Genomic DNA, 27,383 nt, shown 5'->3' with positions numbered 1-27,383 from the left:
TAATTCCCTTCTGCATGATTATTTATTCTGGACTATTTTGAACACTTTGCTGCTGAACCTTGAAAATAAATGCTAATTCAGAAAAGAGAGGTCCGTTATATTTGCAATTCAAGTTTACCTTCCTTTAGTGAATGATGGCAGCAACCTTCAGCCTTACCCCCAATGATTTTGATATGTACTTCACTTCTCTTTTAGCACTTGGAACTGTGTTTTCAATTATTGGAAAACAAGCTTTATAATACATACACACACACACACACACCACGCACACACTGATTAGGAAAAACTTTTTTTTTTCTAATTTGGTTTTTCATGTGTTAGAAGGCTATTAGATACTAAGTATGTATTTACTCTTGGTGAGCATTTGAATTGGGTTTTCTTATACTAGTTCATGTTTTCAAACTGAATTGTGGATTCTTGGGTTTTATAGCTGACTTGAAGTTCACTTTGACTGCCGAGACGAAGGCCTGGATGGTAGTCATCGGTCGCCACTGTAACAAAACATACAGGAGCGAGATGGAAAACATTTTTACACTTGTTGAGGATTTCAACAAGAAACTGAATCATCCAATTAAGGATCTGGATGATATTCGGATTGCTATGGTGGCACTAAAGGACATCAGGGAGCAGCAAATTTCCATTGACTTTCAAGTAGGACCCATTGAGGTAACAGATTTGTTCATTATAGAATTATCTCCACATGTTGGGAGAGATTAGCTGAACTGTTGACCAGCTCTGGACTGGAGTTATTGGGTGCTAAACCTAGGAGCAACAATTTCAGTAAACATGATTTCTAACCCTTATTGGATGCCTTCTGTGGGCCAGTATTAGACCCTCAGGGACAGAGCCTGAGATGAGCATTTCTGTGCATGTGACTTGTTGATGAGTGTTCACTGGAGAGAGGAATGAGGGAAACAGGAGAGCATGAGGTCAGTTTATGGGGAGCTAAGTGAGGATGTGATCTGACTCAGCCTGATCCCATGGGGAACAGTGAAGCATGAATTGTACCACACAATTTTTTTTTCCATCATGTGGCAAGGGATTGCTCTTTGTACCCCCAGGTCTGTTGGTCATCGACCATCACCTCCCCATGAGGCTCCTCTTCAGTTGAGGACAATTTTCTAGGAAGAGGACAATGTGATCCCCACAGTCAGTGCTCCCCAAAGTTGGGAATGCAAATACCCACTGGCAAACGGGACCTGAGTGGGGTGCTAACAGTGTCCATTCATGTATTAACTCTGTAATAACTCATGTAATCCTTCCTGCAACCCCCACTTTATGCACAAGGAAACTGAGGGGCTATGAAATTAGGGGCAATTTGATTAGTGTTGCACATTACTTTTGTTTTTATTTTTGTACTGTCTTTGTTTAGATGAAAATATTTTATTAGGAGTGAGTCACTGGATTTATTCTTTTATATGCGACTAGTATAATTGTAGCATTAAAACAATTTCAGACATGAAAACATTGCCTTTTTGTCACACATTCACAAAACTTGAATGTCTGGACTTATACTCTGATGCTTAGGATCCTACTCTGGTCTCATATTTTCTGGACCTCTCTTTGAATTTTTAGAAATGTCAAATTACTGTGAAGATGGTACAGATGACTGCACATTTGCATCTCTGTTGTATTGGGTCAGGGAATCACATGGTCCAATGTGCTTTTCTTGGAAATAAACACATCAAGGAAAAGAGTCCCTTTTTTGTGTAGGACCAGTGGAGTCTGTGGGGTCTGAAGAGGAGGCCCAGTAGCTGACAACCTGTTTTCTTCACCTGAGGGTTAAAACAAAACTATAGTCAAGTAGTCAAGATCAAAATACAATCTTTATTATGGCTAAAACTTAGTGGGAAGACATGATTTAGTGTACAACTCTTATATTTCCATTATACCTTTCACCCCTTGTGAATGCTAAATCTCAGAATTGGGCTCTCATCAGAGATAGTATTAGAAAGCTGCAGGCACCTGTGGCCCTGCTACATTTTATTGGATGAAGGTGCCGATCAGAAGCATGCCTGCAAGGAGAAAAAGGGAAGAGGAAAGAGGCCCTGGGCTGTGCTTGCCAAAGCAACAGTCTTCTCCCAAATCAACAATGAGATACCCATTGTACCTCTATGGGGAGGATAAGGGGCCAGGATATTTAGGGAATTTTTTTTTTCTTGTGAAAACCAACCTTTGCCTCATTTTAATCTTCTAACCAAGAGCTTCGTCCAGGATTTTGCATCCTGAAGGCAGTGACTTGGCCCAAGCTCTGATTCATGAACACCCTCTGTGTCTTATCATTGGAACTTCTTAACCAGCAAGTGAAATATGACAGATACCTTTTATTTGTGTAATGGTTTATAGTTTTTAAAATGCATTTAAAATTATATGTATTTTTGATATTCACAAAAATCTTGTGAAGCAGCCAGAGAAGTTTTCTGTTTGACAAATGAGGAGTTCAGGGGCTCAGTTGCTCACTAACCTTTTACAGTTTGAAAATAAAGTAACTAGAACTCTCTGGTTGGGGCCCAGTTATGCTGATCTTTTTCATTCTAATGCTTTAATGAGTAGTGACTGTTTATGCATATGACTGGCAGGAATTAAATTTGTCTTCTTTTCTGTAGGAATCCTATGCCCTACTTAACAAATATGGGCTTTTGGTAGCAAAGGAAGAGATGGATAAAGTTGACGGTCTGCATTATGCTTGGGAGAAGCTTCTAGCACGTGCCAGTGAAGTTCAGAATGAATTAGTCTCACTGCAGCCCAGTTTCAGAAAAGAGCTTATTAGTACCATGGAGGTGTTCCTTCAAGACTGTCACCAGTTCTATTTGGACTATGATTTGGTACGACACATAGAGTATGTAAAGTGTGTGTGTGTGTGTGTGTGTGTGTGTGTTACGTGCTGTAGAGTCAGCTCCGACTCTTGGTCACCCTATGAATGAGTGGTGTCCACAATGTCTTATCCTCAGCAGTCCTACTCAGGTCCTGTAAACCCATACCTGTGGCTTCTTTTATGTTGTCAGTCCACCTCATATTTAGTCTTCCTCTTTTTCTGCCACCTCCTTTTTTACCCAGTGTTACTCTGTGTTTTCCAAAGAACTCTGCCCTCTCATGATGTGACCAAAGGAGGACAGCTTTAGTTTTGTCATTTTTGCCTCCAGTGATGTTTCAGGCTTACTTTGCTCTAGGACCCACTTGTTCATCTTTCTGGCAATCAAGGTTGTCCTTAGAGCTCTCTTTCAACACTAGTTTTAAAATAAATAATTTTTTTCCTATCAGCCTTCTTCTCTCTCTCTCTCTCTCTCTCTATTTTTCTTAAGGGAGAAGCAGGGAGGCAGAGAAACAGACTCTCGCATGCACCTGACTGGGATCCACCTGGCATGCCCACCAGGGGGCAATGTTCTGCCCATCTGGGGCTGTTGCACAGTTGCAACTAGAGCCATTTTAGCACCTGAGGTGAGGGCATGGTGCCATCCTCAGCACCTGGGACCAACTTGTTCCAATGGAGCCTTGGCTGCAGAAGGAGAAGAGAGAGATAGAGAGAAGGGAGGGGGGAGGGTAGAGAAGCAGATGGTCACTTCTTTGTGCCCTGACAGGGAATTGAACATGGGACATTCACATGCCGGACTGACACTCTACCACTAAGCCAACTGGCCAGGGCTGACTATTCCATTTTCTTGTCCATACATAGTAATTGGGAATATAAGGGTGTGGATACAAAATGTAATTGTTATATAAAGATTGTGTCAAATGTAATGAAATTCCCTAGGAATGAGAATTTTATTTTTGTGAGAACAAAGGCATTTCCCATTCACAACCCTTTTTTCTTGCAGTTTATCCAGGATTATTTCAATAGAAAATGGGGAATTTAAAAATGTTATTTATATCTTTGGACTATTATTGAAGTTGTTTGATAGCTTTCTAAATTGGTGTAGACAAAAACTATTTACGTACAGTTATAACAGTCCTCCTTCCCACAGCATTTATTAGTTTCACAAGAGCATTCATCACGTTCCAGGCACTATCCTTGGTGCTGAAGACAAAAAAGTGGACAAGGCAGATAGTACCCATATATATATTTAAAATAAATTTGAGAGAAAGAGAGAGAGAGAGAAAGAGAGAGAGAGAAAGAGAGTGAGAGAAAGAGAGATAAAAAGCATCAACTCATAGTTGCATCACTTTACTTGTTCACTGATTGCTTCTCATATGTTCCTTGACCAGAGGGTTCAAGCTGAGAGAGTGACCCTTAGCTTAAGTCAGAGACTTTGGGCTCAAGTCAGTGACCTTGGGATCATGTTGACGATCCTGAGCTCAAGCCAATGACTCCATGCTCAATCTGAATGAGCCCATGGTCAAGCCTATGAACTTGAGGTTTTGAACCTAGGACCTCAGTATCCTAGTTTGATGCTTTATCCATTGTATCACCACCGGTCAGGCATGTCCATATTTTATCCTACATATATGAGTTTTAGTGAAGAACCTTCTGCTGGGAACACATTGTATAATGAAACCCATTTCTAGGTGATTATAATATGGTACAGAAGGAACATATGTAGAATATTGGGTAAAATTTGTCCCTATTAACTAGTAGCATACCAGAATATAAAGTTAATAAAGTTAGGGAATTGGATTCATGCACTAGCTTCATAGGTGACACACACAGAAATCCACATATTTATGGTATTCTTTTTTATTTTTGAGATTTTTATTGCATTTATTGTGGTGGCATTGGTTAATAAAATTATATAGGTTTCAGGTGTACAATTCTATAATACATCATCTGTGTATTGTATTGTTTGTTCATCACCTGAATTCAAGTCTCCTTCATCACTGTTTTATCTTTCTTTACCCTCTTCTACCTCCCCCCATCCCTTTCCCTCTTGTAATCCCCATAGTGTTGTCTGTGTCTATGAGCAGTTGTTATTTTTTTCAACAAGTCCCCCAACTCCCCATCCCCTCTGACAGCTGTTATTCTTGGTGGTGGAGTAGGTGAAATCTACACTTACCTCTTCTTGGGACCAAACTGGAGTTACAACTAAGGTGTTCTAAAGTAGGAAAACCTGATTGGAATGTTAAGATTATAGGTTATTTTACAAATAGATATTAGAATGGATGAATCTGTGAGTGTTTTGGCATTTTGCTTTGGTTCAAAACCAGACATTATATGTGCTTCTTGCAGAGTAGTTATTAATCTTTGCCTTGACATCTAAGAAATGAGTAGTACATATTTTTAATTTTCAAAATTTCTTGATATATAGAAGTTGTGGCATTAACTTGGAGTTAGACTTGAAAATATTTCTTAATGAATTACTTTCCTGAATCCTTTTTAAATAAAAAAACTGGTTCCTATCATGTATATGACATGCATGAACACTAACTTTGAGGTTCAAATACTTATAGCTCATGAAATTTATATGTAAATATTTCATTTTATTTTGTATTTATTTAAAACTTTTGTTACAGAATGGTCCAATGGCTAGTGGCTTGAAACCCCAGGAAGCCAGTGATAGGCTTATCATGTTTCAGGTAATCATTTTAGTTTCAATGACCTTCTAAACCCAATGGTTATATACTCTATAACAGGGGTCCCCAAACTACGGCCCGCGAGCCACACGCGGCCCCCTGAGGCCATTTATCCAGCCCCCGCCGCACTTCTGGAAGGGGCACCTCTTTCATTGGTGGTCAGTGAGAGGAGCATAGTTCCCATTGAAATATTGGTCAGTTTGTTGATTTAAATTTACTTGTTCTTTATTTTAAATATTGTATTTGTTCCCGTTTTGTTTTTTTACTTTAAAATAAGATATATGCAGTGTGCATAGGAATTTGTTCATAGTTTTTTTTTATAGTCTGGCCCTCCAACGGTCTGAGGGACAGTGAACTGGCCCCCTGTGTAAAAAGTTTGGGGACCCCTGCTCTATAACCTTCATATAACATCAGGCTGGTTAACTCTTTCATGGACTGACATGAAATTTCTGGTGGACTGGCACTGGTTTATGGACCAGCATTTGTAAAACACTGTTCTAAAACAACCAGAGCCTTAATGTGTTTTAAACACATACCCACCATTGACATAGAAAGGCTTATTATGGAATATGGTATGTACTTACATTTAAAAATATGATTGAAAAAATATGATTGATATAGTTACAATTTGAGTTGATTTCTATGTAATTAATTATACTAAGTTAGTATTTCGCTTTATATGTGCTGAGATATCATACATTGATGATTTGCTGATCTGCCAGTCTTTTTTTAATTTGCATGTTTGTTTATGTTAAATTATTCTGGTAAGTTTACATTTGTGTGTTTTTTTTTTTATTAAATTTAATGCAGTGACATTGATAAATCAGGGTACATATGTTGAGAGAAAATATCTCTAGATTATTTTGACATTTGATTGTGCTGTATACCCCTCCCGCAAAGTTAAATTGTCTTCTGTCACCTTCTATCTGGTTTTCTTTGTGCCCCTCCCCTCCCCTAACCCCTCTCTCCTTCTTCACCCCCTCCCCCCTCCCCCAACCCCCCCCGCCCCTGTTGCCATCACATTCTTGTTCATGTCTCTGAGTCTCATTTTTATGTCCCTTCTATGTATGGATTCATCTCAGTTTTTTTTCTGATTTACTTATTTCACTCCGTATAATGTTATCAAGGTCCATCCATGTTATTGTAAATGATCCGATGTCATCATTTCTTATGGCTGAGTAGTATTCCATAGTATATATGTACCAAAGTTTTTTAATCCACTCGTCCTCTGACGGACACTTGGGCTGTTTCCAGATCTTCGCTATTGTGAACAATGCTGCCACAAACATGCAGGTGCATTTCTCCTTTTCGAGCCGTTCTATGGTGTCCTTGGGGTATATTCCTAAAAGTGGGATAGCTGGGTCAAAAGGCGGTTCAATTTTCAGTTTTTTGAGGAATCTCCATACTGTTTTCCACAGTGGCTGCACCAGTCTGCATTCCCACCAGCAGTGCAGGAGGGTCCCCTTTTCTCCACATCCTCGCCAGCACTTATTCTGTGTTGTTTTGTTGATAAGCGCCATTCTGACTGGTGTAAGGTGATATCTCATTGTGGTTTTAATTTGCATTTCTCTAATGATTAGTGATGTTGAGCATTTTTTCATATGCCTATTGGCCATCTGTATGTCCTCTTTGGAGAAGTGTCTATTCATCTCTTTTGCCCATTTTTGGATTGGGTTGTTTGTCTTCCTGGTGTTGAGTTTTACAAGTTCTTTATAAATTTTGGTTATTAACCCCTTATCAGACATATTGTCAAATATGTTCTCCCATTGTGTAGTTTGTCTTTTTATTCTGTTCTTGTTGTCTTTAGCTGTGCAAAAGCTTTTTAGTTTGATATAGTCCCATTTGTTTATCCTGTCTTTTATTTCACTTCCCCGTGGAGATAAATCAGCAAATATATTGCTCCGAGAGATGTCGGAGAGCTTCCTGCCTATGTTTTCTTCTAAGATGCTTATGGTTTCACGGCCTACATTCAAGTCTTTTATCCATTTTGAGTTTATTTTTGTGAGTGGTGTAAGCTGGTGATCTAGTTTCATTTTTTTGCAGGTAGCTGTCCAATTTTCCCAACACCATTTGTTAAAGAGGCTGTCTTTACTCCATTGTATTTCCTTACCTCCTTTGTCAAATATCAGTTGTCCATAGAACTGTGGGTTTATTTCTGGGTTCTCTGTTCTATTCCATTGATCTATATGCCTGTTCTTATGCCAGTACCAGGCTGTTTTGAGTACAATGGCCTTGTAGTATAACTTGATATCAGGAAGTGTGATACCTCCCACTTTATTCTTCTTTTTTAAGATTGCTGAGGCTATTCGTGTCCTTTTTTGGTTCCATATAAATTTTTGGAATATGTGTTCTATATCTTTGAAGTATGTCATTGGTATTTTAATTGGTATTGCATTGAATTTATAAATTGCTTTGGGTAATATAGACATTTTAATGATGTTTATTCTTCCTAACCATGAGCACGGTATATGCTTCCACTTGTTAGTATCTTCCTTGATTTCTTTTATCAATGTTTTGTAATTTTCCGAGTACAAGTCTTTAGTCTCCTTGGTTAAGTTTACTCCTAGGTACTTTATTTTTTTGGTTGTAATTGTGAAGGGGATTGTTTCCTTAATTTCTCTTTCTGACTGTTCATTGTTGGTGTATAAAAATGCTTCTGATTTCTGAGTATTGATTTTATATCCTGCCACTTTGCTGAATTTATTTATCAGGTCCAGTAGTTTTTTGACTGAGACTTTAGGGTTTTCTATATACAATATCATATCATCTGCAAATAATGATAGTTTTACTTCTTCTTTTCCAACTTGAATGCCTTTTATTTCTTCTTCTTGTCTGATTGCTGTGGCTAGGACTTCCAGGACTATGTTAAATAAGAGTGGTGAAAGGGGACACCCCTGCCTTGTTCCTGATCTTAAGGGTATTGCTTTTAATTTTTGCCCATTGAGTATGATGTTGGCTGTGGGTTTCTCATAGATGGCTTTTATCATGTTGAGGTATGTTCCCTGTATTCCCACTTTGCTGAGAGTTTTGATCATGAATGGGTGTTGGATTTTATCAAATGCATTTTCTGCATCTATTGAAATTATCATATGGTTTTTCTCCTTCTTTTTGTTTATGTGATGAATCACATTGATTGATTTACGAATATTGTACCAGCCTTGCCTCCCCAGAATAAATCCCACTTGATCATGGTGTATGATTTTTTCCATATATTGTTGGATCTGGTTTGCTAATATTTTGTTGAGGATTTTAGCATCTATATTCATCAGAGATATTGGCCTATAATTTTCTTTCTTTGTGTGGTCTTTGCCTGGTTTTGGAATCAGAATTATGCTCGCCTCATAAAAGGAGTTTGGAAGTCTTCCTTCCTCTTGAATTTTTTGAAATAGTTTGAGAAGGATAGGAGTTAGTTCTTCTTTGAATATTTGGTAGAATTCCGTTGTGAAGCCATCGGGCCCCGGACTTTTCTTTGTTGGGAGTTTTTTGATAACTGTTTCGATCTCCTTTGGTGTAATTGGTCTGTTTAAGTTTTCTGATTCTTCCAGATTGATTTTTGGAAGATTGTACGTTTCAAGGAATTTGTCCATTTCATCTAGGTTGTCTAGTTTTTTGGCATACAGTTCTTCATAGTATTTTCTTACAATATTTTGTATTTCTGTTGTGTCAGTTGTTATTTCTCCTCTCTCATTTCTAATTTTATTTATTTGAGTCCTCTCTCTCTTTTTCTTGGTGAGTCTACTTAAAGGTGCATCAATCTTGTTTACCTTTTCAAAGAACCAGCTCCTAGTTTCATTGATCTTCTGTATTGTTTCTTTAGCCTCTATGTCATTTATTTCTGCTCTGATCTTTATTATTTCCTTCCTTCTACTACATTTGGGCTTTACTTGCTGTTCTTTTTCTAATTCTTTTAGATGCAGGGTTAAGTTGTTTATTTGAGCTTTTTCTAGCTTCTGAAAGTGTGCCTGTAGTGCTATGAACTTCCCTCTCAGCACTGCTTTCGCTGTGTCCCATAAATTTTGAGTTGTTGTATGCTCATTGTCATTCGTTTCTAGGAATTTCTTTATTTCTTCTTTGATCTCATTCTTAATCCATTCATTATTTAACACCCTGCTATTTAGTTTCCATGTGTTTGAGAATTTTTGAGCTTTTCTGCTGTGATTCATTTCTAGTTTCATGCCGTTGTGATCGGAGAAAGTGCTTGATATGATTTCAGTCTTCTTAAATTTGTTGAGAGCACTTTTGTGCCCTAACATGTGGTCTCTCCTAGAGAATGTACCATGAGCACTTGAAAAGAATGTATATTCTGCTGCTTTAGGGTGAAAGGTTCTGAAGATATCTATTAACTTGAGTTGATCTAGTGTTTCCAATAAGTCTGCTGTTTCTTTGTTAATTTTCTTTCTTGAGAATCTATCTAGTGATGTTAGTGGGGTATTGAAATCCCCTACTATTATAGTATTGCTGTTGATCTCGCCCTTTAAATCCATCAAAGTCTGTTTTATATATTTGGGTGCTCCTATATTAGGTGCATAGATATTTATAATAGTTATATCTTCCTGTTGGATTACTCCCTTTATCATTATGTAGTGGCCTTCTTTATCTCTTACTATATCCTTTGTTTTAAAGTCCAATTTGTCTGATATAAGTATTGCTACCCCAGCTTTTTTTTCATTTCCGTTTGCATGAAACATTTTTTTCCATCCTTTTACCTTCAATCTGTGTGTGTCTTTTGTTCTAAGGTGTGTCTCTTGTAGACAACATATGTATGGGTCCTGTTTTCTTATCCATGCAGCTACCCTATGTCTTTTGATTAGATCATTTAATCCATTTACATTTAAGGTTATTATTGATATGTAGTTGTTTATTGCCATTTTCTTCTTTAAAGGTGTATTCCTTTTTCTTTTCTTTTTTTCTGTATTCTTTTCCCACTTTATCTGTTTACACCAGGCCCCTTAATATTTCCTGCAGCATTGGTTTGGTTGTAATGAATTCCTTAAGTTGTTTTTTGTCTGGGAAGCTTTTTATTTCTCCTTCAATTTTAAACGATAGCCTTGCTGGATAAAGTAGTCTTGGTTGTAGGTTCTTGTTCTGCATTACTTTGAATATTTCTTGCCATTCCCTTCTGGCCTCAAGTGTTTCTGTTGAGAAGTCAGATGTCATCCTTATGGGGGCTTCTTTGTAGGTGATAACTTTTTTTTCTCTTGCAGCTTTTAATATTTTCTCTTTATCGCTTAGCTTTGGTATTTTAATTATGATGTGTCTTGGTGTAGGTTTCTTTGGGTTTCTCTTTAATGGAGTCCTCTGTGCTTCTTGGATTTGTGAGAGTTTCTCTTGCATTAATTTAGGGAAGTTTTCAGCTATGATATGATTGAACAAAGTCTCTATCCCTTGTTCTTTTTCTTCTTCTTCAGGAACCCCTATGATGCGGATGTTATTTCTCTTCATGTTGTCACAGAGCTCTCTAAGAGTTTCCTCTGACTTTTTGAGTCTTTTTTCTCTTTTCTTCTCTGCTTTCATGCCTTCATTCCAGTTGTCTTCTAACTTGCTGATTTGATCCTCTGCTCTATCTATCCTGTTTTTAATTCCTTCCATTGTGGTCTTCATTTCTGATATTGTATTTGTCGTCTCCAACTGATTCTTTTTTATACTTGCTATTTCTTTATTTAGGTTTTCAAACTCCCCCTCCATTGTTGTTCTAAGATCCCTAAGCATCCTTACAATCATTATTTTGAACTCCGCATCTGGAAGTTTGATTATTTCCATATCACTCAGTTCATCTCTCGAAAGTGTCTCTTGTGGTTTCATTTGGATTGCACTCCTTTGTTTTCTCATCTTCTTCTTTTTTTTTATTTGTAGAGTTGATTGAGTCTAGGCTTGGTGTTGTCTGCCTCCAGTTTTCAGTTGTGTTATTTTTAGGTCTTCGTGGGTTGGTGTCAGCTATTATTTGTAATCCACTTTCGGATTTGGGCAGCTTTGAAGTCTTGATTTGTTTGTTTTCTTAACAGGTGACAGTCTTGTTAACTGATCTCAGCAGGGGGCTTCCTTGAAACTGTATCCAGGAATGTTGTGGGTGTAACCTGAGACGCTGAAGGTCTCTTCCTCCAACTAATCTCACTGGGGGCAGGGTTTTTTCTCTCAGCTTCAGTAGGGGGAGGTGTATCTCAGATCTCCATGGAGACCTGAGTTACTGCCCCTCCTCCCCACTTCTTGTTTTCAGCTGTGCCTTGTTGTGCTGATTGGAGCTGGATAGATGTCCGTAGATCTCTGATCCGGAAGCACTTCAGCTCTGTTTTGTGAAAGGTTCAGTCCCTCCCCCAGCTATGGCCGCCTCCAGCACGAATGAGTCAGCTTTTTTATTTTGTTTCTTGCATACCTTAGCCCCTCACAGTCTGTCCCTCTCCCTGTCTTTTCCACTTGGGAGATAAGCTGGTCTTTTCAACCCACCTTGCTCCCTGGTCGCCAGGTAAGTGGCTGTGAGCAGTAGTTTCTGCTCTTTTTCCTCTGTGAAATCCTCTCTGGGCTCCCAGCCTCACCCCCCTCCTTCCCTTCCTGTAAGCAGTGGAGATTCAGGCACTCCTTACCAGGATTATTGTGGCTTCCTCTTTGCTCCTTAGTTTTTGAGAGCTGTTCTTGCAGTTCAGTGTTGGTTTTTCATGCTGATTTTTTCTAAATTTATTTGTATTCCAGTTTGGTATTGAGAGCTGGGTGTCTGTGCATCCGCCTACTCCGCTGCCATCTTCTCTCTACATTTGTGTTTTTATTAGAATCAATTTGATAATATCTACCGGAAATACATCACCTATACTGGAGGAGAGGAGCTTTTTGGTCTGCCAGTTACCCAGTATCCTCAGCTTCTTGAAATTAAGAAGCAACTAAATCTGCTCCAGAAAATATATACCCTGTACAACAGTGTTATAGAAACTGTAAATAGCTACTATGATATCCTGTGGTCAGAAGTAAATATTGAAAAAATCAACAGTGAACTTTTGGAGTTCCAGAACAGGTGAGAAGTTCAATGTTTAACATACCCAGAGCTATTGTACCTGAAATGCTTTCTTATTTGATTGGTTGTCATGTTCTCTTTTCACTCCGGATGTTTAGCTAGCATGCCATGCTGCATTGCAGTTGTTTGTTTTTACCCGTATCAAAGGCTATTTGTTAATTATCCCATGTGTGTACACAAGGAGACAAGCATATCTTTTAAACCTGGATGAATCTTGTCAGGAGCTTTTCTGCAGCTTGGAGGAGCTGATCTCTCCTTATTTTATACTTATGAAACAGTCAAAGTTCATGTTAATTGATTTTCTGGAACAAAGGTGAGAGCACCATAATTTTTCTACATCCTGTTAAGTACACTGCTCGCAAAAACTAGGGGATCAGGGAACACGCAGATACCCCAGTACTTTCAGCCTTTTGTATAGTGCATTTTCTCCAATGAAATAAAAGTGGGTTTTGCATCTCATTTGCATAATCGAACCACTTTCTTTGACTTGTCGTTTGCTTTCTGATGTTCTTGTTTAATAAAATAATCACATGCTTCTTTTTTAATAAATTTTTTCTTGTTTCATAAAATATCAAATGCTTCTTTTTTTAATCGCTTTATATTCATTTTGAAATATCCCCTAATTTTTATGAGCAGTATATCAAATCCAAAGAAAAGGGACGGTCATTAATTGTATCATATTGGTGGACAGCCTGATTGTCTCTGCTGTGCCTTGTACTCGGTAGGCTCCCTAGGCATATTTGTAGAACTGAACTGAATTGGGAGGCACCTCTATCCTTTAAAATAATGCCTTTTATCCAGTTTGTTGTTATGAGAAATTGAAATTTTTTTTCTCCTGATTGGTAGGAGTAATTTTTATAGTGTAATAGCATATTAACATATTCTCTGATTCATGAGATTTAAAAATGTGGTAGATATTCAAAGTAACTACTTTTGATAGAAATGCAGGCTGACAGTCTTGGACTGGAGACCTCTGGGTCCAGATTTGAATGGACTTTCATGGTGCCTTTCCTTCACAGATGTCGGAAACTGCCCCGGGCCTTGAAGGACTGGCAGGCTTTTCTGGATCTGAAAAAGACCATAGATGATTTCAGTGAGTGCTGTCCACTGCTGGAACACATGGCTAGCAAGGCGATGATGGACAGGCACTGGGAAAGGATAGCCGTTCTCACTGGGCATAGTCTGGATGTGGGGAATGAAAATTTCAAATTAAGAAACATCATGGAGGCACCTCTTCTGAAATACAAAGAGGAGATCGAGGTACAGCTGGCAGCCTGCTGTGGGGGAGACTGGAAGGGCTCATGGGATTTATGTGACAGTATTCCTACACTGTGGAGTGTTGCCTCAGTACATCATGCCAGGACAATGAAAACTATTTTCCTGGCATCCAAATATTAATTGCTTTAGCAAATATTTATGTGATAGGTACTGTGCTAAGTGCTGGGCACATGAGGGTGCCCTGCCTTCCTAGTTCATTAATGAATTTGTTTAATCAAATATTTATACAAATAAGGATATAGTTACATGTTGTGTAAATACCATTGAAGGAAAAATATGATGTTCTATGGAGTTTCTATAATAAATGGACTTGGCCTTACTGGGAGGTGGGAAAAGGATGAGAAAGGTAGAGACGGTTGGGGTGCACCCACATGGTTGGTTGGGCAAAGGGAAGAAGCCTGTGTGGTGGGTGTTGTTGCTTGGAAAGTGTGAAGGAGGTTGGAAAGTACAACAATGACAATGCCAGGCAGAGAGAAGAGCACGTGTGAAGGGTCTGAGGTGTGTTTGGGTGACCAGAGGAAGGACAGAGTATCTGGGGTCCGGGCAGTAGAGAAGAGGAAGCTGAGAAAGGGGGTTCCAGTGGGGCTAGAGCGTGCTCTTGATTTTAGGCTTTGGAATAAGGAGGAGACATTTGGAAGATGCATTTTGAACAGGGGAGGCCAGGGTTAGATTTTCATTTTGTGAAGTTCAGTCTGGTAGCTTTGTGGAGAAAGGCGTGGAGGAGGGCAAGGGAGATTGTGGGAAAGCCAACTGGGAGGTTATAAGAATATCTGAGGCGAGAGATAAGGGTATGTTGGATGCGTGAGCAGCTACTGAAGCTGGAGAGGGGAGGAAAGATTGAAGAGATCTGTAGGTGGTAAAACTGGGTAGAATTTGGTGATGGAGGGAATGTGGTAGCGGAAACAAGGGGGAGGGGCTAAAGATGAACTCTAGATTTGCTGAGAGATCTAGGTGGATGATAGGGCTTATAACTAAGATAGAAAATATTAGAAGGGAATCAGGTTGAGTGGCAAGGTACAAAGACTGTGAAGTTGATTTGGGGCATGTTTGATATTTCACAAATTGTGTTTAAGCTGAGAGATCCAGTAGGCACGTTGGGTGTGGGTCTTGTCTGGAGATGCAAAATGTTACTAACTGCACAGGCATAGGTGAGCTCACCTGCAGACTGAGTGGAGCATGAAACAAGCAGAGGCCAACGGCAGGGTTTGACTAACGGTCCAGAAGGAGATAAGGCTGCAGAGGAGACCGGGAAAGTGATCAGAGCTGGGAAGAAATCAGGTTTCTGCTAATGCCCACCTCTCATACTGCATTGATTTGAGTTAAATTAGAGACACATTAAATTTTGAAATTTTGATTAAAGTTTCTAAATTTAAAAGATTATTGCATATTTTTGATCCTAATTAAAATTTTTTGATATAATTGACATACAACTTTGTTTGAGTTTAAGCTGTACAACATATTGATTTGATACATTTATATTGAAATTATATTGCAGAATTAGAACGCCTCTTTCATCACATAGTTGTCATTTTTTTTCCAGTGGTGAGGACAGTTGCGATCTAGTCTCTCAGCAAGTTTAATGCTTATAATACAGTTTTGTTGTCTGTAGTCACCATGCTGTGCATTAGGCCTCTAGAACTCATTCATTTACTAGTTGCAAGTTTGTATCCTTAAACATCTCCCATTCTCACACCTCCCAGTTCCTGGTAACCACCGATTCACCATTTCTTTGAGTTTGGTTTTTAAAAGTCCAACTATAAAGGATAGCATATTGTATTTGTCTTTCTCTTTCTAATTCTAATCTAATGTCCTCCAGGCCCATTCATGTTGTGGCAAATGGCAGGGTTTCCTTTCCTGTCTTAGTTGAATAATATTACATTATTGCATCTTTTCTGTTCTCTTTCTTTCTGGAAAAACTTGTTGGGAAATTTTTTGAAAGTTATGGCATTGTTATTTAGTAATATCTACATTGCCATCCCTGTCCCTAAATGTACATCTATATACACAAATGCAATTTATTCTATTTCACAAATACCTTATACAGATTTAGGAATATGAATATTTATAGATACATATGAAGCGAAGAGTGAAGATAAGATCTCTGTTGAACCTAGACCATTCAAGAAGGATGTGTGATTTTTACGTGATAACATGAGAACTTGCAATTTTAATAGGACATCTGTATCAGTGCTGTGAAAGAGAGAGACATTGAGCAGAAGCTGAGGCAAGTGATTAGTGAATGGGACAGCAGAACATTTACATTTGGCAGCTTTAAAACCCGTGGGGAACTGCTCTTGCGAGGAGACAGCACCTCGGAAGTCATCGCCAGCATGGAGGACAGCTTGATGCTTCTGGGCTCGCTCCTGAGCAACAGGTAGAAAAGTCTCCTTTTTTTTTCTGAGATTTAAGAAACCATGAGACTAAGCATTTCAAGGAAATTAATGTTTAAAAAGTGCTATAAGCCCTGGCTGGTTGGCTCAGTGGTAGAGCGGCAGCCTGGTGTGCAGGAGTCCCGGGTTCGATTCTCGGCCAGGGCACACAGGAGAAGCGCCCATCTGCTTCTCCACCCCCCTCCCCTCCTTCCTCTCTGTCTCTCTCTTCCCCTCCCGCAGCTGAGGCTCCATTTGAGCAAAGATGGCCCCGGGCACTGGGGTGGCTCCTTGGCCTCTGCCCCAAGCGCTAGAGTGGCTCTGGTCGCTACAGAGCGATGCCCCGGAGGGGCAGAGCATCGCCCCCTGGTGGGCAGAGCGTCGCCCCCTGGTGGGCGTGCTGGGTGGATCCCGGTCGGGTGCATGCGGGAGTCTGTCTGACTGTCTCTCCCCGTTTCCAGCTTCAGAAAAATACAAAAAAAAAAAAAAAAAAAAAAAAAAAAAGGGCTATAATACCCCTCATACAATTTACTTAATATTAACAACACTGGTTTTAATTTTGGCCTTTGGCTCAGCATGTGTAAGACTGTTTTTATTTCATTATCCCCTATTTGTGGAGTGTGTCCGAGACCATCAGCTGGACAAAAGAACACAACATGTGATTAGCTACTTGGATCTTGTGGAGCGTGCAGCTTTGCTCTGCCACGCCTCACTGCACAGCTGACGGACACCTCAGCAGGCTCCAGAGGCCAGGGGGAAGTTATTCTGAATTTCAAAATAATCCTTCTACCTGGAAAACCTTTTTGCCAACAAGTTTATGGGCTAGAAGTATACATACTTTAATGATTGAGACAGTGCATTTAATTCATAAAGTAAAACAGTGCAGACTGATAACAGTCTAACATTTCTATTTGACATAACAGCAAAGCCATCGCATTTTGGCCTTGCAGGTCAGAGTCATGGACTTGTATTTCCTTGGTTCATTGCTTCCCTTTGCTCTTTCTGAAATGATTTTGTTCACTAGGATCTTCTTGAATAGATGATAATTGCGTAGAATGTGAATACCTATGAGATGCAAATTTATTGTTATTCTATCTTTAAAATGCCATTCTTTTATCTGTGTATATGTGTATCAATTTTAATGTAGGAAGTAATAACTACTTAAAATTCTTGTTCTTTCCATTTATTGGGTATATCTAAGTGTTTGAAATAAATGTTATAGAATATAAAATTAGGTCTTAGAGATTTAGGCCATTGGTTACATCGAGTTTGAACTACTTAGAATTTGGAGAGTAATAACAAATTTGGTTATTCGTAACCAACCAGAATGAGGGACAGCTGGAAAGTGATATACCTTAGGGAGATAGAAAAGGCACACATAAAATTTAAGTAAAAATTATCTGTGTTATGGATGGGGAAACTTTTCTTACCAATGGCATCAAATTCACAGACAGAGTTGTGTGAGAAACACGTATTCAGCATGAATTTATTGAACAACTACTATGTGCCATGTGCTCTTTTAGGTGCTATAAACATTAGTTAATAAAATAAAGATCTTTAATGCTATGGAACTACATGCTAGTGAAAAGCATAAACAAAAAGTTTTATAAAGATGTGTGGAATATTTTATAAGTAAGAGTATGTAAATTAAAATTTATTCACTGATATGACTAATATTTGAGGAGACGTCAAGTCCATGTACTATTGGAATGGAAAGATCAATAAAGGAGAAGAAAGTAAAAAGGAAAAACAATGAGGCTGGATAGGCTGTATAATCATTTTAGGTTAAGACTGTCTTCACATAACAGAAGCACCATATACATCATGAACAAGACTGGAGATTTTGTTTCTCTCTTATGTAAAAGAAACTCCAAGGTTGATGGTTCATGTTGGCATGGGGGCTCTACAATGTTATCAGGACCCAAGTTTTGTTTTGCTCACCCTTCTGTCTTTTCAAGGTGTGGCCCTTCTCCTCCATATTATCCTGTTCATCCAATGCTGATGTTCACTCTTCATTTAGAAGCATGATTCTCAGCCTTGTCTACACACGTGACATTCCTAGGGAAACCCCATCCACTGAACCACACCACACATTCATTGACTCAGTGCCTCTGGGGATGAGACGGAGGCAGGCATTGGTAGTTCTTAATGTTTGCCAGACAATTCCTAATTGCAGCTGAGGTTGAAAACTATTGATGTGATACTTAGTCCTGGGACTGCACATTGCTGCAAAGGAGGCTGGGAAATTCAGTATTTTAATTGGGCAGCTCTGTGTCCAGAAATTGGGTTCTTTATTTAAAGAAGGAGGAGAACAAGACATTGGGAGACAACTGTCAGTGTCTGCCTCAATAGGAAAAAGGAAAGGTAGGTTAACTATGGAAGAGGCAGAAATATGACTATCAGGGTATTCATGTATACATACATAGGCCCTCACACACATACACAATGAGTGGTTTGGATATGAGCGGATGGCAAGATGGAAAGAGACAGAGAAGAGGGGAGGCTAAGGAGTGATTCTAAATAGTATCATTTTGAAAATTGAATTAGTTGTTTGGCTCCCACCAATACCTCTGTAACTGCCCCATATTGTATGAAAAACCAGGGACACCATGGGAAAGACACAGAAGCTCATTAGTAACATTATTACTCTCTTGGCCATAGCAACAATGACCACAATTATACTACTGTGGCAGCAGACTTGGGTCAGACCTCATGCCTGATTTGCTCCTTAGGGGACATGTCTCCCACCTCTCTATACTCTGAATCAAAAGGGAAAAAGTTAGTCTAGTGGTGTCCAGTAAATGGTGGTGAATTAATTACTTGGTAGCATCATTTTAAAAGCCTCACAAGTTATAAAGGAGTAGGTACAAATTAGGATTTTAAAACCCCTTTTTAATTTGAAAACAGCAACAATAAAATGAAAGCATCAAAAAAACCAAAACAAAACAAAACAAAAAACCTAAATGCTGACCATATTTCCTGTTTTAGGTACAATATGCCATTCAAAGCCCAGATTCAGAAATGGGTGCAATTACTTTCCAACTCAACAGACATCATTGAAAACTGGATGATGGTGCAAAACTTGTGGATTTACTTAGAAGCCGTCTTTGTTGGAGGAGACATTGCCAAACAGCTTCCCAAGGTTTTAGAATTTCTTTCTGATTTCATCAGGTGTTTAACTGAGAGACCTAATAACTAATAATTATTTTAAAAAATGTAATTCAACTTCTGTTGGCCAACCCTCCCCCCCTTGTGGTTTTTTTTTTTTTTTTTTTGTGGTTGCTATTGAACTGTTTCAAAGAGAGAGAAATTATGAAAAAGAAGGGGCGTGAAAACCAGAGCAAGAATGCGATGCGATAAAGCTGTGAGGTTTTGTAGGAAATGGAGGGTTAAAAAAACAAAGAACGGATGCCTGCATAATTGATGTAGTTCTTCACAAAATTTGAAGGTAGAATCTGGAACAGTGTTGAATTATGAAGTAGTTAGCTTGACAATGGTAAGATAATTTGTTCTTCTGCTACTGACAGTTTAAAATAACTCACACTATACAATATACCCAATTATATTTGAACTGTAAAATTGAGGGGTGGAAATCTGTAGGAAAAAATCTCCCAAACAGAAAGACCCTCTCCTCAAGTGTTGAATATGCTTTCCTCATCAAATTGTAATCATCTCACTAGTTAGATATGGAGTGTATTTTGAGATAGTTTAATTTTTTAAAAATTTTTTTACCAAATCTCAAGGATTCTTTCTCAATTACCTTAAGTTGTTTGCAAGATTATAACATTTTAACAATATATTTGAGTTTTAGAGGCATGATTATGTTGAGTGTTCTCTTTACTTAGGGTATCCTAGCTTTCTCTTTGGTTCGTTTTCAGTTTAATTGTAGAGGACAGAGCTGTTAGCTGATTTATTCTTTTGGATACCAATGGATGTTTCCATACACAAAAATTTTAAGTATTTATTTTTGATTTCATATTTGTTCATTTTTTTTTTGTTTTTGCACGTGCTTGAGAGAGACATACACTGAAAGGAAGGCAGAGAAATGAAAAGCATCAACTCATAGTTATGGCACTTTTAGTTGTTCATTGATTGCTTCTCATATGTGCCTTGAACTGGGGGCTCCAGCCATGCCAGTGACCTCTTGCACAAGCCAGCAACTTTGAGCTCAAACTGACTACCTTGGGCTTCAAGCCACTGACCTTTGGGCTCAAACCTGCAACCATGATCCCACGCTCAAGCTTGTGACCTGTACTCAAGCTGGCTGAGTGTGAGCTCAAGCCAGCAACTTTGGGGTTTCAAACCTGGGACTTTAGTGTCTCAGGTTAATGCTCTATCCCTGCGCTACCACTGGTCAGGCTTTTTTTTTTTTTAATCGGCGGCGAAGAATGTCAGATTGGATTTACTAGTAGAAACTTGCACATACAATATTGAAGGAACTCGGTAGAGTTTCTTGCTCTCATATTTACTAGTACATGTTCACTGGAAAAATAAAGTTTTAATGACAAAAATAAAAACCATTCCCACTCCTAAATAATCTGCGTTTTGCATTTTTTTCTGAAAAAAAATTTATTAAATTTTTTCCACAATATTAGCAGTATACTAAAATTAATTTTGTATCATATTTTTAACTGATTATTTTATTTTCTAAATACACAAACAATTCAATGCTCAGTGTAGGAAACTTGAAAAACGTAAAAGTCACTTCATTTTGAGATGACTGGTGGAAACAATTGGCAGTGTCCTTTCTTTCCAAATTGTCCCGTATTGTATTATTACTTTTGTATCTGTTTTCAGTTAACATAATGGGGTGCCAGGGGTGAGCTAAAGGTTCTTATTTAAGAGAGTGGGTGGTAGGTGCAAAAAGCCCGAGGAGAACTGAACTGGAACACGTGTGACATTTCAGGTCAGGGTATCCTGACCTGGTCAGAAACCTGGCCGTTGTGGGAGGTGTGGGAGGCGCGCTGACCTTGAGATCCCAGACGTGTCCATGTGTGCCCTGTCACTTCATTTTTATAGGAAGCCAAGTGCTTTTCCAATATCGATAAGTCTTGGGTGAAGATCATGAATCGGGCGCATGAAATGCCAAATGTGGTCCAGTGTTGTGTCGGAGATGAAACCATGGGGCAGCTATTACCACACTTGCTGGACCAGTTGGAAATATGTCAGAAATCCCTTACTGGGTAAGTTCACTGCTGTGTGAAGGCTTTCTTAGCATCCTACAGATGGAAGGGACTGGAGAGATTAGACAGAATTAGTAGGTCATTTTTCTTTTGCTGAGACCTAGTTGCATGGATAAAACTGATAGTTTGGAGCATTATAGTCTGAGTATTTACTAGATTTGTCCTGACTTTGGAATTTTATAGTATTTAAGGCATTTTCCATTACTGGGACCAGATCTTGTAAACATTCTCATACAGTCCTTGCTTTTAAAAATTAATACACCTGTTTTTCTGATGCCCTTCTAGTGTGCAAGTATCTGAAAAACCAAATATTTAATTATACTCAACCAAGAACAATTTGAACATTTTGTGGTGTACACAAATAGTTGAGATTATAACAAGATCAGTATGCACCGATATGCACACTCCTATGTATATGGAGGCTGAGTGAATTCCAAGAGTAGTAAATATTTTTCCTTTTTCCCCTTTGGTGAGTCAAAATAAAATTATGTAAGTAGAAGTATGTTAAATAATAATACTTTAAAAATAGTTATCTACACATGCTTTTATTTTTTTATTGAGGTATAATACATATAACATTATATTAGTTTCAGGTGTACAACATGATTAGATATCTTTATATATTGCAAAATGATCACCACAATAAGTCTAACTAACCTCTGTTAGTATACATAGTTACAATTTCTTTTCTTGAGATGAGAACTTTTAAGATCTATTTTTAGCAGCTTTCAAATATGCAGTACATATTAACTATGGTTATCATGCTATACATTTCATTGCTAGAACTTATTTTATAACTGAAATGTATATGCTTTTAAATATTGTCCCTTCTAAACTGTTGATCTTCTTAGAATAGTCATATGTGTGGAGAAATTGTGGGTACACTATTGATTATTGTACTAGTTAGGGCTCTCTAAAGAAATAGAACCAAAAAAAAAAAAAAAAAAAAAGAAAGAAATAGAACCAAGAGGATACACACATTCTCACCCTCAAATTTCTCTTTTCTATTTCATTCTTTCTTTTTATTATGGACATATTCTACTGTATCATTTGATATTTGGCCATTATTTTATAACTCCTTGGAGAAAACGTCTAAAATTACTCATAGTTTTTACTGAGTTTCCCTTGGCTTTTGGATTTGTTACCAAGGAGAGGTTGTAAGCCAAAATATGTAAGCCAAGTATAAACACTGAAGTCCTAATGTTTACACAAAGACGACACCCTCCAGCCGAGGCTTAGGATCTGCACTGATGGAAGGGTCTTCACAGATCGGGAATATGGTGTCTTTGACACAGCAGTTTGGTTGTCACGCTCCACATGCTGCCTTCCATCCTGGTCTAAATGGTTCACAAGAGAATCAGTCAGACTGGTCTACTGTGAGGAGGGCAAAAAAGGGTGAGGAATTGGCAAGGAAGTTACTAAGAATAAAAATCAAAGTTGTAGAACATAAGAAGGATTAGGGTATTTAAAATGATAAAATTAGCATATTTAAAGTAAGTACTGTAAAAAGCTAATGAAAACAAGATCAAACACTGTGAGCATTAAAATAAGACTTTAAGAAAAGGAGGGGCAATGGGGTATAAGAAGAGACCCTTTGGGCCACCAATCTCTGCTTTTATCCTTCCCTCTCTTTGAGGCCAAACTTTGTGCTTTTCACATGCTCAAAGGGAATAAATCTAAATTGCCCCAACAGTAGCTTGTAATGTTATTTTACTAAATATCCTGTGACAGCGGAAGAGGATCACAACATACTCTGTCCTCCCGTCAGACACGCCCTTTCCTTCCCAAGTCCCTCCCTCACCAGCAGTCTCTCCTCACACCTCCTTCCTTTCTTTGCCTCGTACAGATTCTGAAAAAAAGCCGTTTCTTTTGTGTCGAGGATTTAGCTCTGACCCTCATCCTGGATGTCCTACTGGACAAAACAGAGAAGTCCAGTGCGCAGCAGTTGACTGAGTGTGGACTGTCGAGGGTCTCCCGCGAAGCCCTCTGAGCCGGCTGCCTGGCTTCCGCGTGGGACCCAAGTCGTCTTGTAGCAAAAACTCTAAGAGGATTCTGCTTCTAGGAAATGAAAATAACTCCCCATAATTTTACACAGGAAACAAATACTACAAGCAGATAAATAATACAAATAGAAAGTAAGACAAATAGTTCAAAGGAAAGACTAGAAAGGAAAAAAAGAGTTTAAAAAGTATTTCTGGTAAGATTTCAAAAAGGAATTGCAATGAAAACTGCATTAATGACCATATATCAACATGCGCTAGAAAATGAAGATACAGAGGTATGGGTATGAGAATAACAACAGGAAAAGATGTCTGTAACACAAGGAATCACAATAAAATAGAGCGAATGGAGACCCGGAAGTGGGTTGGAAGCAGGGCAGTGACGGTAGCGCTGAGGTTTGGGCAGCTCCTGGAGGCGGAGGACAGAGCCCGTGCCCTCTCCCGGAGCTCGGAGCTTGTTTGTAACGGGACTTTGCTTCTGCTTCGGTGATGGATTCACTGGATTTTTTAAGACACGATTCCACGAATGAGATGCATCTTTTATCTGACAGCACTGTGACTCCACGTAAAAATAAACAAAAACATCCTGTGCGTATTTTTTCTGTTTTCTACAAAGAACATGGAAGATTTTTCTTGCATTCATTACACTTATGAAAAATTAGGAGATTCTTCCAATAATTCTGGAAAAAGAAATGTTTCCCCATCAGAAATCAGAATATGGAATGCTACTTGGCAAAATTAGTAACAAAACCAAACTACTGAATAGTCTGTGGGGAAATCAGATTGTCTCACACTCTTCCCCCCTTTTTCCATCCAGGTGTGTTGACACGTTTATCTTTTCCTGTCCCGCTTAGGTACTTGGAGCAAAAGCGGCTTTGCTTTCCTCGGTTCTTCTTCGTCTCAGACCCGGCCCTTCTGGAGATCCTGGGCCAGGCCTCGGACGTGCACACGATACAGGCCCACTTGCTGAATGTGTTTGACAACATTAAAACCGTCAGGTTCCATGAAAAGGTTTGCCTAATTCTAATTACCGGCCGGCAATGACCTTATCTTAGGAGCTCTGCTGTCTTCATCAGATAGCTCTCTCAGATTGTGTTTACAAAGGGTTACTTCCCTCACCGTTAGCTCTTAGCCAGTGATTAAAAACAAACCTCTGGGCTCAATTTACCTTCAGAACTGTGTGATTTTTCTAAATATCCAGAGTGCATATTTAAACAACAAATGGTTTAATTAAGAATGCACTGTATATAGCTTTCAGGGTGTTACATGCTAAGTTAACTTTGGAAATTTGATAAAACAAAGAAACCTAATAAAAAAGTACCTGGTCTGAACAGAATTCCCCACTTTGATGTTGGCATGTTGGCTGTTTTTCATTAGGCTTGATTGAAATCTCTCTCTCTCTTTTTTTTTTCCTTTTAACACTCTCAACAAGTTTCTAGGATCATGGAGTTGTATGGGTCCTAAAAGAGATCATTCTATGTGAGGGAGAATACATTTGCACAGCTCCCAGTGATACTCTCTAATCCACTCCTTCTTCCAAAATTCCCTGGGGAAACATATAAATAGTACTGAAGTTGGTTTTATGCAGAACAACATTCAAGAGACATTTGACAAACTGTTGGTAATTTTTGACTTACTGTGCTACTGTTATGCACAAGAATCATGGAAATGCTTGTCAGGGAGCCCTAATCTGAGTGGGAGGGGTATGCGAGAAGACTTCCCGCAGGAGAATATGGTGTTTGAACGCGTTTTTGAAGGTGAGTGGAACATAACTGGGCAGGTGAATAAGGGGCGCATGGTTCGGTCAGAAAGAAGGGCAAGTGGAGGTGTAGGTAGGACTAGGACTGTGGGTTTGTGAGGGAGTGTATTAGTTTCTCAAGGCTTTCCTGGACAGAAACAATGGAAGTTTTTTTTTTTTTTTTCACATAGTCCTGGAGGCTGGAATTCCAAACTAAGGTGTCGGCAGGGTTGTTTCTTGCTGGAGACTGAGGGAAAATCTGTCCCATGCCTCTCTCCCAGTTTTTAGTGTTTGTCAGATACCTTTGGTGTTCCTTGGCTTGTAGACCATCACTTCAATCCTTGTCTTTGTCCTCACATAACATTCTCTCTGTGTGTCTGTGTGTCTGTGTCTAAATTTTCTTCTCTTTCTAAGGACACCAGTCATTGGATTATTGTCCACCATTATCTAGGACCTCATCTTAGTTTGATTATATCTGCAAAGACTCTATTTCCAAATATGGTCCCAGTTACAGGTACTGGGCATTGGGCTGCAACATATATAGTTTGGGGGTGGGTGGGTGGAGCACAGTTTAATCCACAACAAGAAGTGATGAATAAAGGGAGAAGGAGGCATGGACCAGATTCCAAAGGCCAAGTACATCACACTGTGGAATTCTACTTCTTCGTGAATGTGCAAAAAGACATGGGAGGTTTTTATGCAGGGCAGTGACCTAATTTGTGTTTCAGAAAATTTCTTTGGCTCAGTGTAGGTGGTGGAATAGAAGGTAGCATGGAACCCAGTGTCAGGAGTGACTGCAAAGTCTGGATGGAAAGGGCTGAGCTGCTACAACAAAGCCTTGACTGAGAGAATGGGTGGAGAGGAGAGTAAGACATGGGAATGATTTAAAATCATTGTTTGTGTAGATCTGCCAGATTTGTTGGTTGAAAGAGGGGATTGAATTACCCAGGAAGTTTTTTGTGACATTTTGCTCAAATCCTTCTCCTATAGCATTAGTACTTCATGGTGCTAGGTGAAGCTTCTTTCTCTCACTGTATATTAAAGATAATTTAAATTTCCTCGTTTTTAGCCTCTGTTCTTAGTAATTACTTCTTCTTTTTTCCCTCTTCTTTTTCAAGTTGAGAGGAGGGGAGATAGAGAGACAGATTCCTACATGTGCCTTGACTGGGATCCACTCAGCAACCCCCATCTGGGGCCAATGCTCTGCCCATCTGGAGCCATACACATAATCGAGCTAGTTTTAGCACCTGAGGTGGAGGCTCCTGGAGCCATCCTGAGCACCTGGGGCCAGTGTGCTCAAACCAGTTGAGGCATGATTGTGGGAAGGGAAGAGAATGATAAGGGGGTATGAAAGGGGTGGAGAGGCATGTGGGCACCTCTCCTGTGTGCACTAAGAATTGAACCCAGGACATCTACACACCAGGCTGATGGTTTACCACTGAGCCAACCAGCCAGGGTTAGCAATTACTTCTTAACATAGCACTTGTTTATTTTAATTTACTTTTTGTTTCTACTATAAGGTATCTATAGCCTGTGGCAAATCCTGGTTTTGTGGGCTCTAAATCTTATAAAAAAATTATAGATACCAATTTATATTTGGGACCTTGGAAGAGGATCATGTATGTGAGAGGCCCTGAAATTTAAGACTCATTGGCTTTACTAATACAGTTTTAAATCTGAGATTTAGGATTTATTTCCAATCTGAGACCAAGGGGACAATATTTCACTTACTAAAGAGTAAAAACGATATACATTCACATTTACTTTATAGTCTGCATTCTATTTTTTAATTGGCATGAACAGCCAGAGAGCTGGATAGAGAAGTAGGGAAGACACAATTTTTAACGACTATTTTTAGGCCAGAGATTTAGTCTTAGAGACATGTCCTCCAACACTGCATGATCAATGAATGGCAGAGCACCATATAAACCCTGTATTTTAGAACCACAAATACCTTGCTATTCTCATCATGCCATACTGCATGGAAATTGAAGTGAAATGACCAGATTAGGAACTCGGTTTGAATTAGAAAACTTTATGAGCAACCAAGAGCTCCTATAAGGAGCACACTGTTGAGTACAGAATTGGGAGTTACCCTGTAAGGTGTTTGTGTTGATCATATTGACCAGGTCACTGCTGATGTCAACTTGATAAGCTTGTGGTGTGGATGACAGGCTTTTAGAGAGTTTCATTTTGTTTTGGGAAACTAGAGGCTTTTTGATCATCATATTTGTATTGAATATTTCTTTTAGAAAACAAGTTTTCCCCTCTCAAAGTATAGACTCTTCAGAATTGATTTAGTATTCCCTT

The 27,383-nt window shown here is 38.9% G+C and overlaps 1 protein-coding gene across 3 annotated transcripts in view; it reads left to right on the top strand.

Annotated features, from left to right (window-relative positions):
• DNAH5 (dynein axonemal heavy chain 5) overlaps nt 1-27,383 on the top strand; it is a 326,976-nt gene that overhangs the window by 156,835 nt on the left and 142,758 nt on the right. For all 3 annotated transcript variants that reach the window (XM_066243771.1, XM_066243781.1, XM_066243766.1), the window contains 9 exons: nt 431-666; nt 2,607-2,825; nt 5,446-5,508; nt 12,267-12,505; nt 13,525-13,765; nt 15,958-16,157; nt 19,141-19,294; nt 21,172-21,335; nt 24,190-24,346. In XM_066243771.1, coding sequence (XP_066099868.1) covers nt 431-666; nt 2,607-2,825; nt 5,446-5,508; nt 12,267-12,505; nt 13,525-13,765; nt 15,958-16,157; nt 19,141-19,294; nt 21,172-21,335; nt 24,190-24,346 — 1,673 coding nt within the window. The remainder of the gene's footprint in view (nt 1-430; nt 667-2,606; nt 2,826-5,445; nt 5,509-12,266; nt 12,506-13,524; nt 13,766-15,957; nt 16,158-19,140; nt 19,295-21,171; nt 21,336-24,189; nt 24,347-27,383) is intronic.

The sequence above is a fragment of the Saccopteryx bilineata genome, chromosome 1 (assembly GCF_036850765.1).
Source record: "Saccopteryx bilineata isolate mSacBil1 chromosome 1, mSacBil1_pri_phased_curated, whole genome shotgun sequence".
Classification (NCBI taxonomy): domain Eukaryota; kingdom Metazoa; phylum Chordata; class Mammalia; order Chiroptera; family Emballonuridae; genus Saccopteryx; species Saccopteryx bilineata.
This window is presented reverse-complemented; position numbering and strand designations above follow the sequence as displayed.